The 21,782-nt window shown below is 37.5% G+C and overlaps 1 protein-coding gene across 1 annotated transcript in view; it reads right to left on the reverse strand.

Annotated features, from left to right (window-relative positions):
• Positions 1 to 134: 134 nt before the first annotated feature.
• Pio (zona pellucida domain-containing protein piopio) overlaps positions 135 to 21,782 on the reverse strand; it is a 57,455-nt gene continuing 35,807 nt past the window's right edge. Inside the window, exons 5-9 of the mRNA XM_072892327.1 lie at positions 4,777 to 4,944; positions 4,284 to 4,489; positions 3,976 to 4,138; positions 3,509 to 3,691; positions 135 to 3,348 (exon numbers count right to left, since the gene is read on the reverse strand). Of these exons, the coding sequence (XP_072748428.1) occupies positions 3,145 to 3,348; positions 3,509 to 3,691; positions 3,976 to 4,138; positions 4,284 to 4,489; positions 4,777 to 4,944 (924 nt within the window). The 3' untranslated portion in view covers positions 135 to 3,144. The remainder of the gene's footprint in view (positions 3,349 to 3,508; positions 3,692 to 3,975; positions 4,139 to 4,283; positions 4,490 to 4,776; positions 4,945 to 21,782) is intronic.

The following is a 21,782-nucleotide window of genomic DNA, read 5'->3' on the forward strand; positions in this document are numbered from 1 at the left end:
ACATTGATTATTTCTGTGTTCGAGACATTCTCTTCCGCACGTGTTCCTAATTTTACCTTTTGTTTACTTATAATCTAGGTAATAAGCCTATGCCTTGATTACGGAATGAAAAAACATTGGAAGAAAATGTCATCTTATAGTTACCAGCTTTATTAAGTTTTCGTTATTTACACAGATTCGTTGTAAATTCTTTTGACAAAGGTCCAGAGGAACATTGCGGGAACATCAAAACTCGCGTTTATTTTAAACAAAAAAAAAAAAAAAAAAAAAAAATTCTATCAGGCATTTCTACAGGCATTTTCGTCCCCAATGATCACTATGAACCAATGCCATGGCGCGGCCAAGAGATCACGCGTGATCTGTTCGCCGAGCGATTCCAACCCTCGACAGAAATTCCGCGGACCCTCGCAGCGCTTCGAAATTATTGCACTTTTCGAGGGACAATACTGGACCATCAATTTGTAATACGTCGAAGTAAAAGGAAAATTATATCGTATGTAAAATCGCATCATAAAATCATTAAGAATAGGTTTCATTTGCGTTACAAATGCTTTAAAACAGCTGATTAATCAATTATCGATAAAAACAAATCTTTGTTTTTATAAGCAAAGGGCATCCTGAGACTGCCATATGCGCGTTGTTGAAAGACTAGAAAATACTGAAAAATATATCTATCTACATTCGTTAAAATCTGTAAGACAAGCAGATATGCTATTGAAATTTCGAAATTATTTCTTTTAACATTTACATAAGTATTTATTGAGCGATTTTGAAAAAAATTTGTAGATCAGTGAAGATTTTATCCGTTTTCAGCAAAACGATGGTGCCAGTATAAAAAAAAGCGTCACTCTCGCGTTTTATTCGAGACGCTAGGGTCCATTCAGAACAGCTGTCGTCACATATCGTTTAAAAAACTACTACACCATAACAATCCGTTCCTGCACAGGAACGTTTAGCGTATTAGCGCTTCATGAATTACGTTAACGAGTTACGCGTGTTGATTTTTCTCTAAAATGTAAAATTTTATGGTCATATACCCACCACCACGTTGGACCCAGTTACGCGACTGCGTTGGCAGTATAGTTTTTCTCCTTGTCTTTGTCAATTAAAATCTAAACGCTCCAAGATGGTACATGATGTCGGTATTCTTGTTTTACGTTTTTTTCTATTTAATATTAAATTAAATTTGATAAATTAGATTATATCAGAACTATTCGAAATGTGTATCTATTATTAAAAAACATTTCGTATTCGTTCTTTGTGATTATTTTCGGATTCATAATACCGACATTGGAGCAACATCTCGTTTCAATTAAACTAATTAATATTAACATTTAAGCGTTATAATGGATTAAAATCTTTTTATAGCTTACGTACGTTGCATTCATTCAATATATCGCCTCGTCGTAGACATCCGAATAATTTGTATACATTTTTATGTATAAGATTTTAATCGACTTGTGCTTCTACTATTTCATTTTGATAAGTATTTAACGTTTCTACGACAATATCCATTTATACATAACTTCATCGGAAATTTATAATGCACCAACACACATCTTATTGAATCTTAGTTGCGTATTTTGTAATTATATTTTCTGTAATAACTTTATCATAATTGTGTTTCCGATTTCATTGCGATTACATTTCAATCATAATTAGATGTTTTTAGTGAATAATAGTATTGTATAAATGCAATCAATTAACAAATTATTTTTATTATTGCTTTGTTCTATTGAAGATCCACTTGAAAAAAAAAACTTTCGTATTTGATTGCTATAGGAAATTTTTGAATTCAAAGATAAAAGATCAAATTTATATACTATATTATATACTATATGATCGGCACCAGTATTACTTTTATTTATATATATTAAGTCATGTAATAATTAATAAGTGCAAATTAGAATTTTCATTAAAGTGGAACGTAAAAATATTTAATGATGTTTAAAACATCAATTGCACGCAGAAAAATAATGATACATTAAGATATCATTGAAATATTTGATTAAATTATTTGAAAGTTCGCAACAAAGTCAGATTTAAACTAACTAAAATGAGTTCACGAACAATTAAATTAAATTATCGAAACGCGCAACTTGGACGGTGCTTTCACATGTGTATATTATTACGATAGGTAGGTGTTAGATAGGACAGCGTATACCGGACTAGTATACAGTATAGTTTATTACGTGTATGTGTGTATATGTGTATATATACATACATACACATATATGAAGGCTAAATAACCCTTGACGGGAGTGAATCATGTCGATGCGTTAGCATTCGCAATTGGAATTAAGAGTTTCGCTAAAATATACAACTCATTACATGCATATATTATAGATACTTAAAGAACGGAATAGATACGCAAATACAACATTTTTCGTTCTTAGCATGATTCTTTATGTGATGGAGGCTAATAGATTATTTTCAAAACGAAAAATTTGTTTGCACTCACTATTTCAGATAAATTTTAAGAATTTTTACGATAAAAAAAAAAATACTGTAATATGTGTAAAACTCTCTCTCTTATAAAGATATAATTATTTCATTTTTTATAATATTTTATGCTATTTTTTATATTTTCTTATGATAAATATTATTTTTATTGTAAGAAATAATTTTTATATTTCTTTTAATTTTTTAATAGCACTGTATCAAATATGTAGTTTAGTTGAGTATTCAAATATTGCATCATTTTGAATCTAAATATAAATTCTTCATTAAAAATCCACGAATTATCGTGACCTTGTTGTAAAAGTTTCTTGTTTGAAAGAACGGTGTAGAGATGAAAAATAGACAAGCTAGGTACTTGGGATCTAACCATCGTTAATTCCTCAGATATCTCGAAGCACCGTCATTGTTAGCTGAAAATCATATGAAACACGGAATTAAGAAGTATAGAGCGGAGCAGTTGAGCAAGAGATTCGCGTTTCGTTTTACTATATATCGCGCGCAGTGGCTTCGATTGTCGCTTCGAATCGACTTCGCGTCGAAAGCAACTTAACACTAAATTAATTTTCATCGAGTGGACTTATCATCCGCTGAGATTTCGTGTATAGATAAATATAGACAAATACAGATCCCACGAAAAATCGCAGATCTTCGGATGAGGCTTATTCCGCGGCAAACGAGGCGGACTTAGCTACTGTGGCTGTAGGCAGTGTTTGTGTACGGTCCACTATAAATGGACGATCCCGTAGTTGAGACGCTCTTGTGCCGTCTCTTTGCGAGCAGTACCAAAATGGCAGCCACTACTGCCAACATGAGTATAAGACCGGCGATGGCGATCCCGATGGCAAAGCTCCTTTGCGATATGCAAATAGTATTGGGATCATCGATAGCCTAAGAAAGAAAAATCGCAAAATATAGTAAGATATATTTGATTTCCTTTTATTCAAAAAATTTTCTTATTTAAATTACTACTCAGAGAATGATCAGAATGCACGATTTGAAGTTATTGATACTTTTAATGACAGGGAAATCGGCTATTATTTTGCGTTACCCTTTCTCTGAAGACGTCGTCGGAGAAATCCGATTTGGTACTAACGTCCGAGGCTTCGTTGACATACAGACCGCTGTAAACCTCGATTGTAGCCGGAGTGCCATCTAGACTTTCGACACTCTTCATCTCGTTATCGTTGATAGTGTCCCTACGTCGTCTAGCTATCGAATTGCACAACGGCGGCTGCAAATCAAGAATAGTAAATGTCAATTTCTAATGAGTCTTTAGAAAATGATCAAACTCAAATATTCTTTTTCAGAGTCGGACATTATGTAATGTTCTCCGCGTGTTTATTTATATCTGCGTAATGTATTTATTAGACAAATTTAACGGGATAATCATGACAGAGAGAAGTAAATATTATTAAATCATTAAAGGAGGCTAAATATAATACTTAATAATCTTTATATAGAATCATTATGCGAGATAGAGCTAACACATTTATGTATCATAAGACGATTATGTACCGTATTAATGCATCCTCCGCCATGCTTGACGCAGAGTCTAACATTGCATTGATAATACACGCTCGCCGTATACGGGAACTTGTGCGCTTGGAAGTTTACCCTGGCCTCCGTCTTGTCCTCGTTATACGTAAACTGTCCCATGATCTCGCCGTCCACCGGACAACTGTGAACAAACACGTATATCAAATAAAAAAAAGTTAATAGATCGTTAAATATCACTTTTTATTATTGAAAAAAATCTTTTACTATAAAAAAAAAATCTTTCTCTTCTCTAAAATTTTTTGATATCATGTACTGTTCCGACTTACCCTTCATCATTTATCAGCCGTTGTTCACCCCATCCGAGACCGTCACGGACCAGACAATCGGAGATTTTCAGACCAAACATCTCTTGTTTGTCAATGCTTATGACCAGGGTCAAGGGATCACCGATCTTCACATTCTCCGCTACATGATGCTGCGTTGGATCGCCACTAAAAATCTTCATCGTGCATCCCGGCATCGGCGCGGTCGCCTGCGTAGGCAGAAGAATTTGCAGTTTAAATATATTTCATGTTAATTCATTACACGTTCATTTACATACTTATCTAAATACTGGTACGGAGATATTTAGATATTGCGTAAAGATTAATATTTCGCGTATACATTGTAAAGTTATCAACATAATTTCACTGAGACTGGTTTTATCAAAGTTCACCGATAGAACGAGATACATAACGAAACATTTTAATTGGCTAATGAAAGTTTGCCTGATAACATTTTTTTCAGAAAAGAGTAGCTTACACATGAACATTTTCTTACCTGCAACGGTAGAGATTGTAACATGGACACGTGGGTCTGGTCGTTCGTTACAACTTTGTCGCGCGTCTGGTATCTACATCTCACGTGGAAACCTCTGCCCTGGTTCGTGACCAGCTTCAGGTGTGGCTGCACCACGATGGTGTTAAAGTACTCTATACCACCGTCGTCCTGCGAAACAAAGGCAACGAAATCGTGAGAGCGTCGGTTGTAAATTTCCTGCGATACGCAAAGATTATGAATCAAAAAATATTGCGAGAAATATTATTTCTATTTTAATATTGCCTTATTTTAACTACACGTTTATTTAATTGTAATCAATTTATCTTTTTATTTAAGGGTAAGAGAATTCGTCGATCGACGGCCACGTTGAATGTTCAAAGCGCTAAGTCGAGATGTGTGAGAACACTGGCCATTGTTCGACCGACCGCTGCGTATCCGTGTTTCGGTGCCGCGAATGTCGCAATCTATACGACGGGGTCTACGTTTTACTATCTTTTCAAGGAGCGTATAGTAATACGCGATCACGTTTCTCTTGTGGCCACTTTCAATATTGCAGCAGCAGCAACAGCCGTTGCCTGTCCTTGCACCCCGCCAGCAAAAACCGGACCGCTGCTCCTTCTCCTCTCGTCGATTCTGTCTCGCTCGTCCGAGATATCCAGAAAGGGAATACCTACATGTAATTTACATTCTCGCTGTTCCCTCGTGGACTTTACCTTCGCCATTGTGCTTTCTTCGGATCTTCCTTACGAAGCATGGAGGTCCGCCTCTCTTTGAGAAACTAAATATATCTTCGTCTTTGAACGACCCTTTCTGCTGCAGCGCTAAAAACTGCGTCTTCTTCTTTCGCGATGAGCAAATGTTACATTATTTGTCAATCGCTGAAAATCTTTCTCTCAATCAATTATATTTTTTATATTGTCTGATGTTATCTAATATTTCATCAATGCTCTTTTTGCGAAGGATAAAGCTTGAGTCCACTTCTGATTTCGTCATTTAAAAGAATGATTCTCATTTAAATAAAGTTTCCTTTGAATTTCTAATGTTCTTCTGCATCATTTCCTCATATTTCATCGTAGGTATTTAAGTTCTTTCGCGAACAAGTCATTCTCCAGATATCAGCAATCAGATTTCAGTAGTTGTCTGTGTTGGCAGACAACCGTCATTAATGCTGATGGTGATCGCTAATGAGGGTATCCGTAAATCCGTAATCGAAGAGTTTCCTGCTAGTTCCGCGGACAATGAATGTAATCAAATGGATAATCATCGTTCTTAAAGACCGATCGTCCTCGATGAGAATCGAAAGGAAGTCTCGAACTTGGTTACCCTTGGAAGTGGGTACACATCGACTATTTGGTAGTAATGTGATGGCACGATAAAATTAATTTTCTACTTGCTATTACACTGCGGTATACATGCCATTTCTATGCGCGTGTAATGCATAATTCCCGGTTATTACATAAAGTATGGACTATATATATGTAACTCACCGATGTTATATGTTTATATAGAAAATTAATGTTCATATCGTACATTTGACTTATTTTGGTAAAATTATAAGCGAATATCATCAGACATCAATATTATATAGTACTGCGTCACGTTTATTTCTTTATTTATTAATTTAATATATATATATTACCCTAAATCTGAATATTATAAAATTTATTAAAGCCGCAGAAGAAAATGTAAATAGAAAGTATAAATTTATATTAACATTAAGGCATCATTGTCAATCATTCTTTCAATATTTTTTAACAGTTTTTTTTTTGCTGTGTATCGCTTTTTTCGCTCGTGCAAGATGAAAAATTATTTTAACATGGTATTGAATTAATTTTTCAATTAAGGAGAACAGTATTTAATAAATTAGAGTTTCGTAATATCTCTCTCGCGGTAATTGAGGGACCGAGAGAACGGACTGATGTTCTTAGACGAGTACCGGGTATATCGCGAGCAGGCAACGACCTTCGGCGGAGCCTCTCAGCGTTCGACCTCAGCAAGGATACTCGCAATCTGCGGTGCATCGGCCCGAGAGAGCCCGGAGAAACGTCAGATCGTCGACTTTATGTTTCACACACCCACCTAGCAACCGAGCGGAGATCTCCGGTTTTATTACGGTAGAAGGAAGAACGCACGAGGCGGGGCCCTGTGTCCCCCGATTACGGTCCTGTGACCGGTCCTTTTTTTTTTTCTTTCTATACTGCATACCACTATACGCACCAATAGCAGGACACTGTCACGCGATACGGGTTCGCCGAGCAAAAGGATGGACACTTTTAGCGTTGTGTTTTCTCCTTAGCTCCTGCCATAGTGTCGACCACCCTCGTGGTCTACTCGACGTTCACGTTTCCATATTTTTACCCTGATCGCAGAAACGATTTTAGCTCTTTCAAAAAAAAAAGTATCGTCTTTTTAAAGTCTCGCGTATGCGCACATTTTTTTTAATGTATTTTTTTTTTAATTTGTAATGTCAAGTATGAGTACGCTGATTATCGATATTTTTACTATTTAATGTCATTTAATTTAATAAACTTGTTTTTATTATCAATTAAGGAACTTTGAGAGATTCCTTCCGTTGTAGAAAATGTTGTTTGTGCTCATCCGATCGTTACGTTGTCTACAAACACGTAATTTCCTCTAGGTATTTCAACTTCGAGGAATTTCCATATCAATTCATTTACATTCGCATACGCGACTACTCTTCCTGAATCGTATATAAAGATATTTAAGATCTCGAGATAGCTTTTCCCCCTTTCTTCCTCCCCCTTCCCCTGAGTGGTGGAGCACAGTATTTTTGACGTTGAATGCCTGTCCGACGTATCCTCAGCGGAGACGCGATAAATTGCTTTTCCCTTGTTAATTGCGCGATACACGGCACTCATTGCAAGATTTTATCTCGAGCTTGCGTATCCGTCAGACATACACATTCTTGTACTGTTGTAAAATTAATTATATCTCCAATTGTATTGCTTACCAACTGCTTGCGATTGTCGCGAGAGTATCATTTCATGGATCTCTGACAGTTCAATGACTTTTGAGGAAAAAAAAAAAAAATTGCCACAATTCATATTAACTCAAATTGTAAAAATCGTCGGATAAGATCACCGATTGGTCCTCAATTAATTCGACACATGAATGCATATTATGCATTTACCGGTTTCGCGGCGCGGAGAAATTACTTTCCACGCGAGAATCAAAATATATCCGAACATTTAAGATATAATATACGGTGCGTATGCCTATTGAAGTACGTCTTACGCAAATACGTACCCTTTGTACATGCAATTTACGGGCATCCCTTTGAGCTGTATCCATTACCGTATGTACATATCCATCTTCTCTGACGATCCATGATCGATGAACACGCACGTTTCGCGCGTGAATCAGCGTCTCTTTCCTCGAGAGATACCTCATGCCAGATCTATCATCCGAGGTGTTTTGCCGTGTCGCACCCTTTGCCCCCTCTGACGTGAATCATCTCGCACTTACCAATACATGCGTATGTTGAAAGACGATGAAAATTTTCGTGGATTCCGCGCCGATAGCGAAACCCTCCATCTATGCATCACGTGATGTTTGATGCGCGTGAGGATACGGCGCGGAGAAGACGGTATAGACGACTAAAAGGCGAATAAAAAGGCGAAAGATGTGGATCCAGGGAAGGCGTGCGCAAACGTCGTACACGTGCACTCCCATCGTACACGACAGCAGTGCGAGAGTGCATGGAAGCGAAGCTCACTCTAATGCCAGGTATTACTTGACGCCTACTTGACTGCGAGTCTTACGCCATTATCGACGCGCGGCGGTCTCTTTATCGTCTCGAACTTCAATAATCTGAGAAGAAGCGCGGAATAGCTGTATTAATGGTATATCAGAGTAATCGACAAAAAAAGATGGCGATCAACAGTATTTTTTGTACGCTGCCAAATGAGTCGTTATCCTTCGAGTAGCAACATCATCTTCTCTCGCTATCGTTAATATCGCTTGAGCGATTTGTCGATGATAACGAGATATTTTTATATGTGTTTTTCAGCATGATTTTTCCTCTCGTTACTGCTATTCGCACCGTGATGAGAAAAAGATCGCAAAGTCACGCGAGCACTCGAAGAATTTTGCCATTAGTTTCCAAGTCTTGATCTTTATGATCTCATTAAATAAAAATGAATTTTTCAATCGATTGTGCTTTCTATTTTTCCTCTTTTAAAGGCTAAGCTCGATTACGAGGAGCGATCATTATTGTCTATACGAGACCGCGGGATGATTATTCGACCTGCACGAGAGTGGATCTGCTAAAAGGCTCGAGAGGGAGGTAGTACGTCTATTACGGACATCCACTTTCTGCCCTCTAGCATGAATAGAGGGTACAGTAGCTAAGAGTTCTCATGCAAATTGGCTCATCAACCGACTCATCAGCACCGCCTTTTTGTCATTATTATTAATGCTCTCGCGAGTCTCTCACACGTAGTACTTAATGTAACATGGCACGTAAATGTAACATAGTTTTGTAATATTACGAGCGTATTGTGATTAAAGATATAGTTCCAAGAGAGAGCTTATTCATTCAATTTATCTGAATTTATTTTAATCTAAAAAATATATATACCCTTGTTATTACAATGTATAATAAATAAATACACGCACAATTTCAGAATTTTATTTCAAGAATGTATTTCGACGCTAACGTTGCATTTTTTAATTGTAAATTGTGTAAGTATCGCTTTCTTTATTTCAATATATCGTAACGTACGTACTTATATATCAGGATACTCCCTGAATTCTCGAGAAGACGCGAAAGACAGAAGGACTAACGGCACCCGAGAGAAGATGCATGCTAAAACGTCGACTTATCGCTGCATCCGCTGCAAGCTATACGTCCATGGCGCATTTTCTCATCCGTCCAGGAGGCTGAATACATGCAATTATAATTCATGCACGCGTATAGTAAACTGTCATAGAGAATTTCGCATCCGTTGTGTAGCGCTGTATACGCAGTTCTGTTCATTTCCCCACGTCGGTCATGCTAATAGAATGCTCGTAACAGTATGATGTACATATATAATTCTACGAGAATTACGTCAGCGAACGCGGTACGCAGTCAAATTTGCGACGTGGTTTACGTGACGCATAAAAAACGTATAGCGGAAATTATAGCCACGCAGAGAATATTAAAAGTTAAACCTTTACACCCACTCGTTAATAAATTATGCCTGTGTCAATAAACGTCGCGACGAAAAGAAATAACAAAAAAAAAAAAAAAAAAAATTATTCGACAGTTTTGCGTAGATGAAAAAGTTTGTACAAAACGTGAAACTGGAATTCGCGTTGCGACTCGTAAACACGATTGCAATCTAAATACAGCACAGAGCAAGGGGAGCTCGATAAAAGTTTATGTATACCGTAACGCTAATTTCGCGTAAACCAGGAAGCCGCTAAACTTCTTATTAGCCAAGGTAATTTCCTCGTACCGCAACGCAACCGGCAGAAGCAAGACAGCGCATCGTGTATGCATGCAAACGGAGGGGTATCTTCTGTCTTTCTGTCTATGATTTACGTGACGACGATCGTGCCGCACGCTAATGTCTCTCGTGCGGCAGAAGGAAATCTGCCCCTCGTCGAGCGACTAACGGGACCCGTGATTGGAAAATCACAGGTTTTTCTACTTGCGGTCGATCGTCGATACAACTGTAATAGAAGATCGCGTGCGTGCGAAAAGTATCTACACGTGCGATCGGAAGATTCATGTGTCAAACCGTGTCGAGCGAAATTTATCGTGAAAAAATTACAGGTTACTCGCATCGCGGCTGTCAAAGATGAAATTTTACGAGGATAAATGCAAATGGATTCGCACGACCGACGACGGCCATCCTCTGCCGGGACTCGCCCTGCCTGTGGGGCACTTCGTGCACTTATTACGATACATCTCTCGCGGAACATTTCTCGGGTTCGACGGCCGGTCAGTTCAGCAGGCTACGGCGACTGCAGCTGCAGTTGCAGCGGCACCGCGCCGGCCGGTTGACTGCACGCTCGTTTCGTCTCTCTTTCTCTCTCACGGCAGCGACGTACGAACTTCTGGTAGTAACCCCGGCGTGATCACGACATTTGGGAATGTTTAAGTAACACACGACAGGTAACACACGTCTATCATCAAAGAGGTTGAATCGATCATCGATGACCTTGTGACTTTTCCCACACCAAACTGCCTTCTCGCGTGAGAAGACGGCAATGCGATAAAAAATGAATCATTTTAAACTAATTAAAATTATTTTTAAAAACTAGTATTTTAAAATAAAAAATTAGCCCAATTTATACGCTTTACAATTCGCGAAAGAATTCAAAAAATATTCTATTTATTTATTATTTTAATTTATACATATGTATATGTAAATGTGTATCCTACTTTTCCTTTTTTCAAGTGTTTTTTTTTTTTCAAATTACAAAACATATAAGATTATAAATGAAATTTTGTCACGAATAAATTACTTAAATGTCAGCTTATAGGTATTTTATATTAAATGTAAAAAAATTTCCCCGCCGGCAACGGCAGTCACGTCAACGGAAATAGCGATGCGTTAAGAGATGAAATCATGCGGCAAGCACACGATCGGCTCAGGGTATAGAGAGGCGGAAACGCGCGAAACGTGAAAAAATGCCACGGATCGACCGGCCGATGTTTGCGCCGCTTGTTATACGGCCCCGTCCAATATTCCGCGCGCAACATCCCCGTGAAATCTCTCGGAATTTTTGCGACTTGGAATTCTGCCGCTCGAAATATGCGCGCATCGCTAAAAATAGCCCGCGCGAATCGGGAATTCGCGCGCGAGAATTTCCCGCTTTCTGCTTCGCTGCAGGAGCGCGCATTCACGCATGATGCATCGCAACGAGTAGCCTGTCAAATTATTTTACCTGCTGTACATTGCCGTCAATTACACAGTAAAACCGATAATCAGCATCGCGATTAACGGTCGCATACAGCTAGTTAGTTATCTTGTAATTATTGGGTGCGGTCTTTCCGAGAGAGAAAAAAATACATGGGTAGATCCGGGTGTGAATGATCGAAGAGAGAAGTGATGAAATATCCGCTACTTTATCCGATGCGATTATCGTTACGTCTCTACTGATTATCTACGTCTGACAGGGATTCTTCAGATGTTTCTGGCTTTTTAAGTATATTCCACACATGGGGTTCTGTACAATTAATCGAATAAAATTTATAGGAACATCTCTTTCGATAATAATAGTTTACCTTTTATACGAGTGAGAAATGTTGCAGATTTTTAGAAATTATTAAATAAGTTCCCTCCGTCTACTTATGCGAATAAAAATAAATAATGATGCAAAAATTGTACAAAAACTTAAAGTTTATCTTATTACAGTGTAAAGAAAAGAGCGAGGGGAGAAATCTCCATTAGCGCAATCGATACATATAGTTGCGTGTCACACCACGGTTTGGTCAAAGTATACAACGTGACTTTACATAGAAGTATGTCAATGAAATTCAAAAGTGGTGCGATGCGTATTAATGAGAAGGTAAGAATGTAACATTGCAGCATACATGTAACATCTGCTATGACGTAAGAAAATGACGGTTACCGTTGACGACGACAGTAGAAATAATGTTTTTACAACTTTCTTGCATAATATTGGCTTTCGAAAGAAATAGCACAACTCGTCAACAATTGAATGACAGAGTACTAAGAATATAAATAAAAAATAAAAATTGTAGATTTAAAAAGAACAGATAGACTATAATTTCGCAAGATTTAATTTTTTTAACTACTGCACATCGCGAGAAACGTGGGTGAAATTTCATATAGACAAGTAGGATTCAACGGAAACAATTAACTCTAATCTCAGGACGAAAGAGTCGAATCGCCGATGACGTAGGCGAGACATCCCAAAATTGGCATTTGCGTGGGTAGTTTTATTCGGTGGATGACAAGACGATATTGCGACCTCTCTCGTGTGTCCTTGTGAGCCTCGTAAGAAATCGAGTTTCTTGGCACACCCACCTCGCTCAAATTCTCCCCTCGGGCAATGCCTAAATCGGATTTTTCTCGTGGGGGCGTCCGTCCCTCGTCTGTGCGAGAAAACAGGTATGTAGACAAGGTGAAATCTGTGCGACATTAACCACCTACATACGTTTCTTACATGAGCCGCCTCTTTTTACCGAGAGACTGACAGAGTCGTGAGATTTTGCAATACACTCGCGCTTTCACATGGTGAGTAAACGTTGGCGTCATCGACATTTTCGGATGACCGTCTTTTCGAACGACAGTCTCATCCGTCGTCACGACAAAAGCCGTGTATTCTTGTCACTTTCCCTTAATATTCATCGATATAATAATGTTTGTGTGCCTAAATATACTTTGTGCTGCCGCTTTAAATTTATAATTTTTATAAATTTGTGAAAATCAAACAAAATTCGAATTAATTCGAAAAAAAAATTAAAATTATTTATATCTGATTAAAAATTTTAACTTACACGTTATCCCTTTCTTTTTTGTAAACATTATATTATATATGAAATTGTGATGTGTGAAAACATATATATTTCCACAATAAGGTATTATGAGAAAGTATTGAAGATATATTTTTCCAAAGATGAGCGGCGGCGAACTATCGTAGTTAGAATTATCTAATTAGACCTTACCTCCTAGATACATCATATCTGCAATACCCATCGAAACTGCAATTTCCTCGAATCCTCCTTACTTCCAATTGCCTTCACTACTGCGAAGTAGCAAACAGTTCATCATCACGCAAACACAGCTACCGTAACTCCGCAACGACCTTCTCCTTCAGAGGGAGGTGCACGGTCGATGGAACACGGAAGGTACGTGGAAGCGAAGCCGAAGGGAAAAGACGGATTCAAGTTCAGGGCAAGAAACGAGTTAACGACGAAAAGGAAGAATAGGAAGTGAAACGCGAAGAGATGCCGCTCCGGCGAGCCGCACGAGTTAATGACGCGAGAAGCTCGGGAAAATGATTTCAGCGTACTGGCCATCGCGAATTATTATTCCCTTTCTTCGTTGACTTGACGCTTTTCTTTTCGCAACCCTAGTCGCTTTTTCCGGAGACACATCTCGCACCTGAAGTCGTCTTGTCCTTCTGTCCCTGTCTCTCGTTTTTTAATCCATCTTCCTTTTACGTCTCCTTCAACATACTTGACCAACTTCTACAGCCTCGCTCCCTCTTCTTCTCTCTTCTTTAATCGAAACATTTAATGATTCTTTAATTTGTTTTGCCAAGATTTCGCGTGTCTGTTCGCCATTTACGTATTTTTATAAAGTCTTTTAAAACCGGCCTTTCAATCGACGCGCAGTCTTATATAAATATGTATGAAAATATGTACGTGTTTTGCCTTTTAGCTAAAAACATCGATGATCTCATGATTATTAATGTCTTCGCATAAATCGTATAGTTACCGTTATCAGATGCTTGAATAATGTATATAAAACCTGACAGCTGTAATCAGCATTATGGTTGGTCAAGAAAAACATCTGATTCGGCATTTTGATGGATTTTATTCTCGAAATAAAATCTTGATCATTGAAATTCAGATTTTTCATATCCGCAATCAACGTTTACAGCGCGTTTTTTATTTGAGCGACATATTTATAAGCCATATCGTTATTCTCGTTGTCCAAGAAAGTATCCTTATGAGATTGAATGACCTTGGTTACTAATGCTTATAACGCTTAAGTATTGCCTACACAGCAAAGACTATTTTTCGCTTAGACGCACGGATTTATGTAATTGCGAAAACAAGCGTTATTACAAGCCTGCGCCGATTTACATATACGAACTCTTGAGAATTTACCTGCAAGAATGATTTCGCTCATTTTCTTCATTTACCTAGCTAATTTAACGACCGCTTCTAAAATGTTATACAGATTAAGTGACCAGTATAAAACCTCTATCATATCCCAATGCATATATATATATATATATATATATAATACTTGTTAGTATTTATAGTAAAAGATTAATCACTGTTTTAAATCAAACGAGATACCATTTCACAAGCTTGCCAAACCAATTTTTGAAAAGCCAATTTGCCATAAGCGTTTCTATCTTGCGTGTGATATTTCTTTCTAAGAGTCCGACGAATTTTTTTAAATAATTAACGCATGGATAAATCGGTCAGGACGAGCCGACAGTCAATGATGCACAATTTCTTCGAGTTTGGTCACGAAAAGTGTAGCCGCCGCTTCCCCAGTGCTCGCATTCGAGGTCGGTAGCCAGCGAGCTTCTTCTACGCGGAAGGTCTCGCCGAGGATTTGCTTACAGAAGATTAAATGGTTGTAATCCCGCGGTTATTTATACGGGATATCACGAGGACGAAGCGACGACTCTTCCTCGGGCATGGGTATTGAATAATCGTGGGAGAGATATCCCGTCGAGATTTAAATTCTCCTTTCCTCTCCTCTCTTCCTGACTGTACTACACTTCCTGCACGCCCAAGATCGAGCATAAATCCCAGTTATAACCGTCACGATGTATAACTTAATCCCTGAACCTCGACCGTGGCCGGTCCGGGTCGAGGTTTCTGATCTTCCGGATAGCTTATCCGGAATTTATGGGAAACTTCGATCACACCGACAACTATGGATCGCTTCCTCGGAAAGAAAGAACGGGATATCCGGTAACACAAGTGCGTGAAAAGCTTTCCAAATAATTTTGCAAATAATAATATCTTGACGTATCCTACAACACATACACAGAATTATTTAATAAATCTACCGAATTAAATAAAATTATCATTAATTACTATTTCTTTAATAAATGTAAGAGAATAGAAGAAAGTACCAATATGAGTTTCCTGAACTAATGTAAAAAAAAAAAAAAAAAAAAATAGTTGGCGTTTGGTATTTTTCCTCTATGTATTTAAGTTCGATTCTTTGACCAAGCAAGCCACGACAGCTTCAAAACTTCTGCTGCTGAAGAAACATACAAACTATTCACAAAGGCTTATAAAAAGAGCTAGAAAACATTGGAATGACGTTCGAAGCCTGGTATTCTGGATAATGCGGTACGATCGTATACACGCTTGTCTCGAAGCCAGCATTGTTACCGCCTTCTTGTCTTCTCGGAGCGACGAGGATCGATGGCACTGGAGCGTTGCCAGATAGAAGAGGCGCCAGCCAGGTCTCTCTGGTAAAAGAGGAGACCGGTCCCGCCGTGAAGTTACGGGGCGAGTGTATTCTTGCGAACAGCCGTCCTCGACAACTTGAAAAACTAGCCGACGCGACGCGGCGGCTTGTTCGCCCTCAGTCAAAGGTCAACGAGGTTGAAAGGACCTACACGTTGATCCCATATATTCTCAAGAGCGCGTCGCGTATCTCTATACAGTGATTCTCAAAAAAAAAAAAAAAAAAAAAAAAAAAAATGGATGACATTTGTCTGCTAAAATTTTCTAATATTTTTTTCTATTATCTTTGTAAAAAAAGTCACGATTCAAAAATATTCGAGTCGCATCTTAGGATTAAATTATAATTCCTACGGTATACATTCGACGTAAACATATCCATTTCACTTGTTACTTGAATCATTATTGCTTATTTGAGTAAAAACGATTTACAAGTGAAAGTTTTACCTTAAAAGTTATCGATCCGCCTGTTTCAAAGCGGCATACGTCAAGAATATTCGCCAAGTTAATGGAAAGTCTACAAGGCCGCATTTAGATTCGCGCGACTTAAACCGCAGAACAATAGGTCGTTTAAAGAGGTATTCCCGGAGTGGACGCACCGTCTCGGCTTTATCCACTGTGTGTAGAAAGCGGGCAGCTTCTTCTCCGACCCTTACAAGGTTCGCAGAACCTTGCACTCGTCACGTATGCAACAGTGATGCTCAATCCAACCCGATATAGCTCACGAAAAGCGCCAATTATTATCTTATATGTAGTGATGTCGTTAAACGATCATTCTCTCGTTACCGTAATTTTTTGTTACGTGTCGCGTATATATCAAGATAAAAAATAAAATATTATATTGAATATTAAATTAAATTTATAAGTTAAAAACTCACAGGCCGAATAGATTGGAATTACACAAACGTTGCGTTGCAAAACTCGGACGATGATTGTCAGCGGATAATGAAAGAGCATGATACAACGATTGATAGAAATCTCGTTTATCACTCTTGGCGCGATCTTCATTTATCGTAAAGTGAATCAATCTTTCCTGGGTATGGCAAGTACGGTGACCTTGCGCTATCGTGAAAAGTTAACGGACAGCGTAACGGTGTTACTATTAGAGGCGTAATTCGCCGTGACCAGAGACGCATCAGAATGCATTAAAATGTTGTATGTGACTTTTTGCCAAAGCGCGAAAGAGGGGGATGTCATTACAGTGCACTTGAGAGTGCAGCCGGACAAGTTCTCGAGGAATCGGACACCTCGGATTTAACAGTTCGTTCCCGATTTTATCCCACTCAGACCCGCGAAGAACGCGAAATAAAATGCAAGACGTCCGTTAACTAAATCTGTAAATTCACTCCGATGCATACATGATGTGCAAAGTGCCCGTTATAACAATCATTATTTTGTCATTACTCTTGGTACAAATTGTGTTATAAAAATATTTTTCGCACCCGTTATCGCTGTAACACATCGACATACTTGCCATACTTAACGGAGTCATTACAATAAAATCTAACTGTTTAAAGATTTAAGAAATACATTAGTACATAAGTGAATTAAAATATAATCGGTATAAAATGATCAGAGAATGCAAAACTTAGAAAATTTCATTTTATTAATATGGTCAATAGTGTGTTATTATATTTTTATCATCGCAAACTTAACTATGATTTTACTGTAATTAATTATTAGTTCTTTTAAGCTAAAAAAAAAAGAGGAAAAAAAGTAAAATAATTCGTTGCCAATGATATTGAACAGGTGGAACAAGAAGTCAATATTTGTTTCGGAGGAAACAAAAGAAGTGAAAGTCGATCATTAATTCCCGGGTTCCAAAGATATATCGGTTGCGGCATGTGGGTAAGATAATCACGAGATGACCACGTTGAGCATCAACGAGTTCTTTCTCACGACGTTTCCTTACGCCAATGATTATACGGCGTGTAAGAGCGCAAAATTATAGCCGCCCATGCCTCAAGTGACGTAGATCCTCGAGAAATTTTATTTGTACATTTTGCAACTATCACAGAGAGATTTTTATATATTCGTATAATCTCTGGGTTTATATTTTATTCAGAAAAATTGAAACGAGTGTTGCTTCGATGACTATGAGATATTTAATTAGAGAGGAAAATTACCATATTTATAATTTATATGTCCACGTAATACATATTATCTTGTTATAATTAAATATATATATATATATATATATATATATATAATACTTCAAATTAATTTTCTACGCTCTATATAAGATTTATAAAAATGATAAAAAAAGTTATATTATGGAGTAGTATATATATTTACCAGCCGCCTTTTATAGATAATGTAAAGCTAATAAAAGCTCTGCTTGAGCTCGCATTACGAATCGCGATTAACCCTTCGCCGAGTTTTCGAGTTAATCATCGACCCCGTGTTGCTTGCCAGTTCATAAAGTAAAATTGAGAATAAGGTACACAGCCTTTGGGACGATAAGTTCAGCAAAAAGGACTGTCGCTAAGGGAGCGAGCAGCAAAGCGGGGTAAAAGCAGCTTGTAATTTCCAAGCCTCGAAGCCAGGATTTTACGATTTAATTGGGCCTCGAGGAGAGGAATGGCGGTTCGCCTGTAACCGGTGGTTACCTCACTACTAGGAAGATATTATCCGGTCTACCCCGCGCGAGCGAGCGAGCGAGCAAGGGCACCGTTCGCTCATCTAATGGTGGTGGTGCGAGAAAACGCACCGCCCGTTGCGTTAAACGAATACGACGCGAGATATACCGACGGATTCCATCGGAATGGGATGGATGCTGCTTTGCATCTAATAATGATGCCTCTCGATTTACTGGTCTTTTATAATTACATCCCTCCGTCGCATTTGAATTGATGCGCGTCGCGAATATTCGCGAATATTCTCTATGAACGCGTCGTCTAATTTATGTACAAGATTCGTACTTCTTTATAAAGATACTTAAATTAAATTGGGATTAAAAATTCAATCTTATAGATGATATGTATACGTGTATGTATGTGCGCGCGTAAACTTTGTTATCAAATAAATAACTTTTTATGCGTAAATATATTTTCTACTTTTACTTTTCTATTTCTACTTTCTATGTAGAGAGAACATTTATGCCTCTCTTTTCATCCTAACGATCGTGTTTGCAATTCCGCAATTAATTTGCAGAATATAACTTTGATCGAGAATCTTACATATCGATGAAACGCGAGTCGACGTAGCTCGGTGGAAAATTCTTCTAATCTGGAGAACGGGAAAACTTGAAAACCGTTATCTTGATGTTGAGTAACGCGTTGTTCTACGAAAGTTCTGGGAAACTTTGTCGAGTACGTTTCTGTCGTAACGAAAACTGGATCATGATTTTACGGTAAAGATACATAGATGCCCAAGAACGGGACTTAAAAATGAAAAAGATCACCCATCCTCGCGAAACGATTTAACTTTATCGGCGAAAGCTATGGAATATATGGATCCTGTACATGTCATACATGTTATATACGCGATAATTATTAAATATTTCGCGATGATTATACTTCCACGAAACGCGTTCCGTTCTTCATAGAATTTAAAAAGCCGCCTCGTTTGCCGCTCGTATGAATTTCCTACGTCCGATTAATCGCTGGGCATTATACGTGTAATGCGTCTACGCATTGCATGCGTATGCAATTGTGCGGCGCATTTGCAAGGCCGTAGCCAAGGACACCCGTCTTCCCGGTCCGAGGTTGTTAGAACAGGATGCCAGTCGATGTTAGCCGCAAGCGAGTCGCGCGACATGATTTAGTATAGTCGGCTCGATCGATTTTTCCTATTCCCAGCGTACTCTATCCTCTTGTAATTCCGCCGCAGAACGATTCCGTTAATCATTTTTACGGCGCAATCCGACACCGGCGATACGTTGGCTGGATCGAAACCAACAATAATTGAATCCGCGTTAAAACTCAGAAGCGATCCGAGGGAGTAAATTTATCGTGTCGATTAAACGGCCGATTAACAGACATCGTAAATATCAATCTCGACTTCCTTCTGACGATATTCGCTTACCATTGACATCGTTATTAGAATGTAATTTTTTTGGATTAATAATGAATGTAGTTGATGAACAATTTATACGATGTCGTTCAGGCAACCAATCATGCATCGCGTCGTCAACACTATCGCATTGAACACTCTTGTAATTATGTGCGTTATATTCAGTGAACAACCACGAAAATGACATGTGAGAAAATCGAGAATATTTTTTTTTTCATGCACTTTACAATTTTGCACTTTATATTACCAAGTTAAATTACTACCTCTTTAAATAATTGAATTTATTCTGGTTGTGAGTTCATGATATATAATAGGTTTTTAGCGTGTATAGACATTTCATATTATGAATGACGTGTTTGAAATTAATGTCATTCATGAAATTTAAACTGTCCGTACATTTTAAATTAGTATCGTTGATGGACTTTATAACAGAATATATGAGTAGATAAATTAAGTGCATAAAGATAGAGTAAAATAATGCGCTACCGTGCGTCGCAGGCAGATGGTACATAAACGGCGAACATATTATATATGTATTGTCGAACTGGTTTGACTACTTCTGACGAATTCTTTTCTCGTGAGTTTGTATCCTCTCCGGTAGAAGAAAACTGCCAAGCTAATTTTTTATATGCATTAAAATGATTGATCGCGATGTCTTTTGTAATCTTTTAAAGAAAATAGATTATTAAAGAGAATTTAGATGAAGAAAAAGAACAAAAATGACAATTAAAAGTTAGGAATATTTAATTTAAATTTCGAAAAGAAAAAGTCATTGAGAAACAAAAAAAAGGAGATCAAAAGTCAGATTATATAATAACGAGTTTATCCGCAGGTGGTCCATCTTTCGGTAAATGGAGAGAAAGTCACATCGATTTCAACAGACTGGCCACTTAAATCTCATGTAACCATTTCGAGTAAGCGACAAGTTCCCTTGGCAAAATTTGACGCGATTCCTCTCGACTAAATTTCTCAGCGCCTACCGGTTACGTAAAATTATAAGACCCACCCTCTACTAATCCGTTCTTAATTATTATATAGATATATATATGGTAACAAAAGTTTGAAATCTTTTTTAATCATTATACTGCCATAAATATTTATATATAGTAATTTTTTAATCTATATTTTTCAGTAATTTTAAATATCTATTATTTTATTGATTAAAATTATAAAATCTATTATCATGTATTTTACATTTTGTATCATATATATATTTTTTTAAATGATTTATAGATTCGCAGAATTTTGAAAAAGTTGTAAAAATTTGTATAGTTGCATTGAATATATATATATATATATATATATATATATATATATATATATATATATATATACATTAAAAATACGAATCAAACTGGTCGCTAACTTTACTTTTCCAACACTAACGTAGGCAAAATTCATGTTAATGCCTTCTCAGAAAGATAGTGGCCCACTCAACTTAAGGCTTACTAGTAAATTTGCAAGTAAAATATGAAAGACTGCGAGATTGTAACATTTTCGTAAGACGATTTTACATGTCAATTCTCATTGACCGTAAAAATTATTTATGAGAGAAGTTTCGAAAGATCGCGAAAGTTGAATGAAACATTAATTCAAGAGCGCAAGCTTGAAAAAAATGTATTTATTTGAATTTTAAAAGAAATTCTTAATGATATCGATACTCCAAAGATAAAATGAATTTATTGAACTAATAATAATTGGATTTTTTGCGTGAAGGAATTTAAAAACGCACAGTTTGTATTTCTTTTATGCGACGAGTCTTTTATTACGTAACATCGAGTCATCTTGTGTATGAGCAAGAATGTGCACTTGAAGGTGATTATGTAAGAATCGCTTAAGATACAGC

This window comes from Anoplolepis gracilipes, chromosome 5 (genome assembly GCF_047496725.1).
Source record: "Anoplolepis gracilipes chromosome 5, ASM4749672v1, whole genome shotgun sequence".
In the NCBI taxonomy this organism is placed as follows: domain Eukaryota; kingdom Metazoa; phylum Arthropoda; class Insecta; order Hymenoptera; family Formicidae; genus Anoplolepis; species Anoplolepis gracilipes.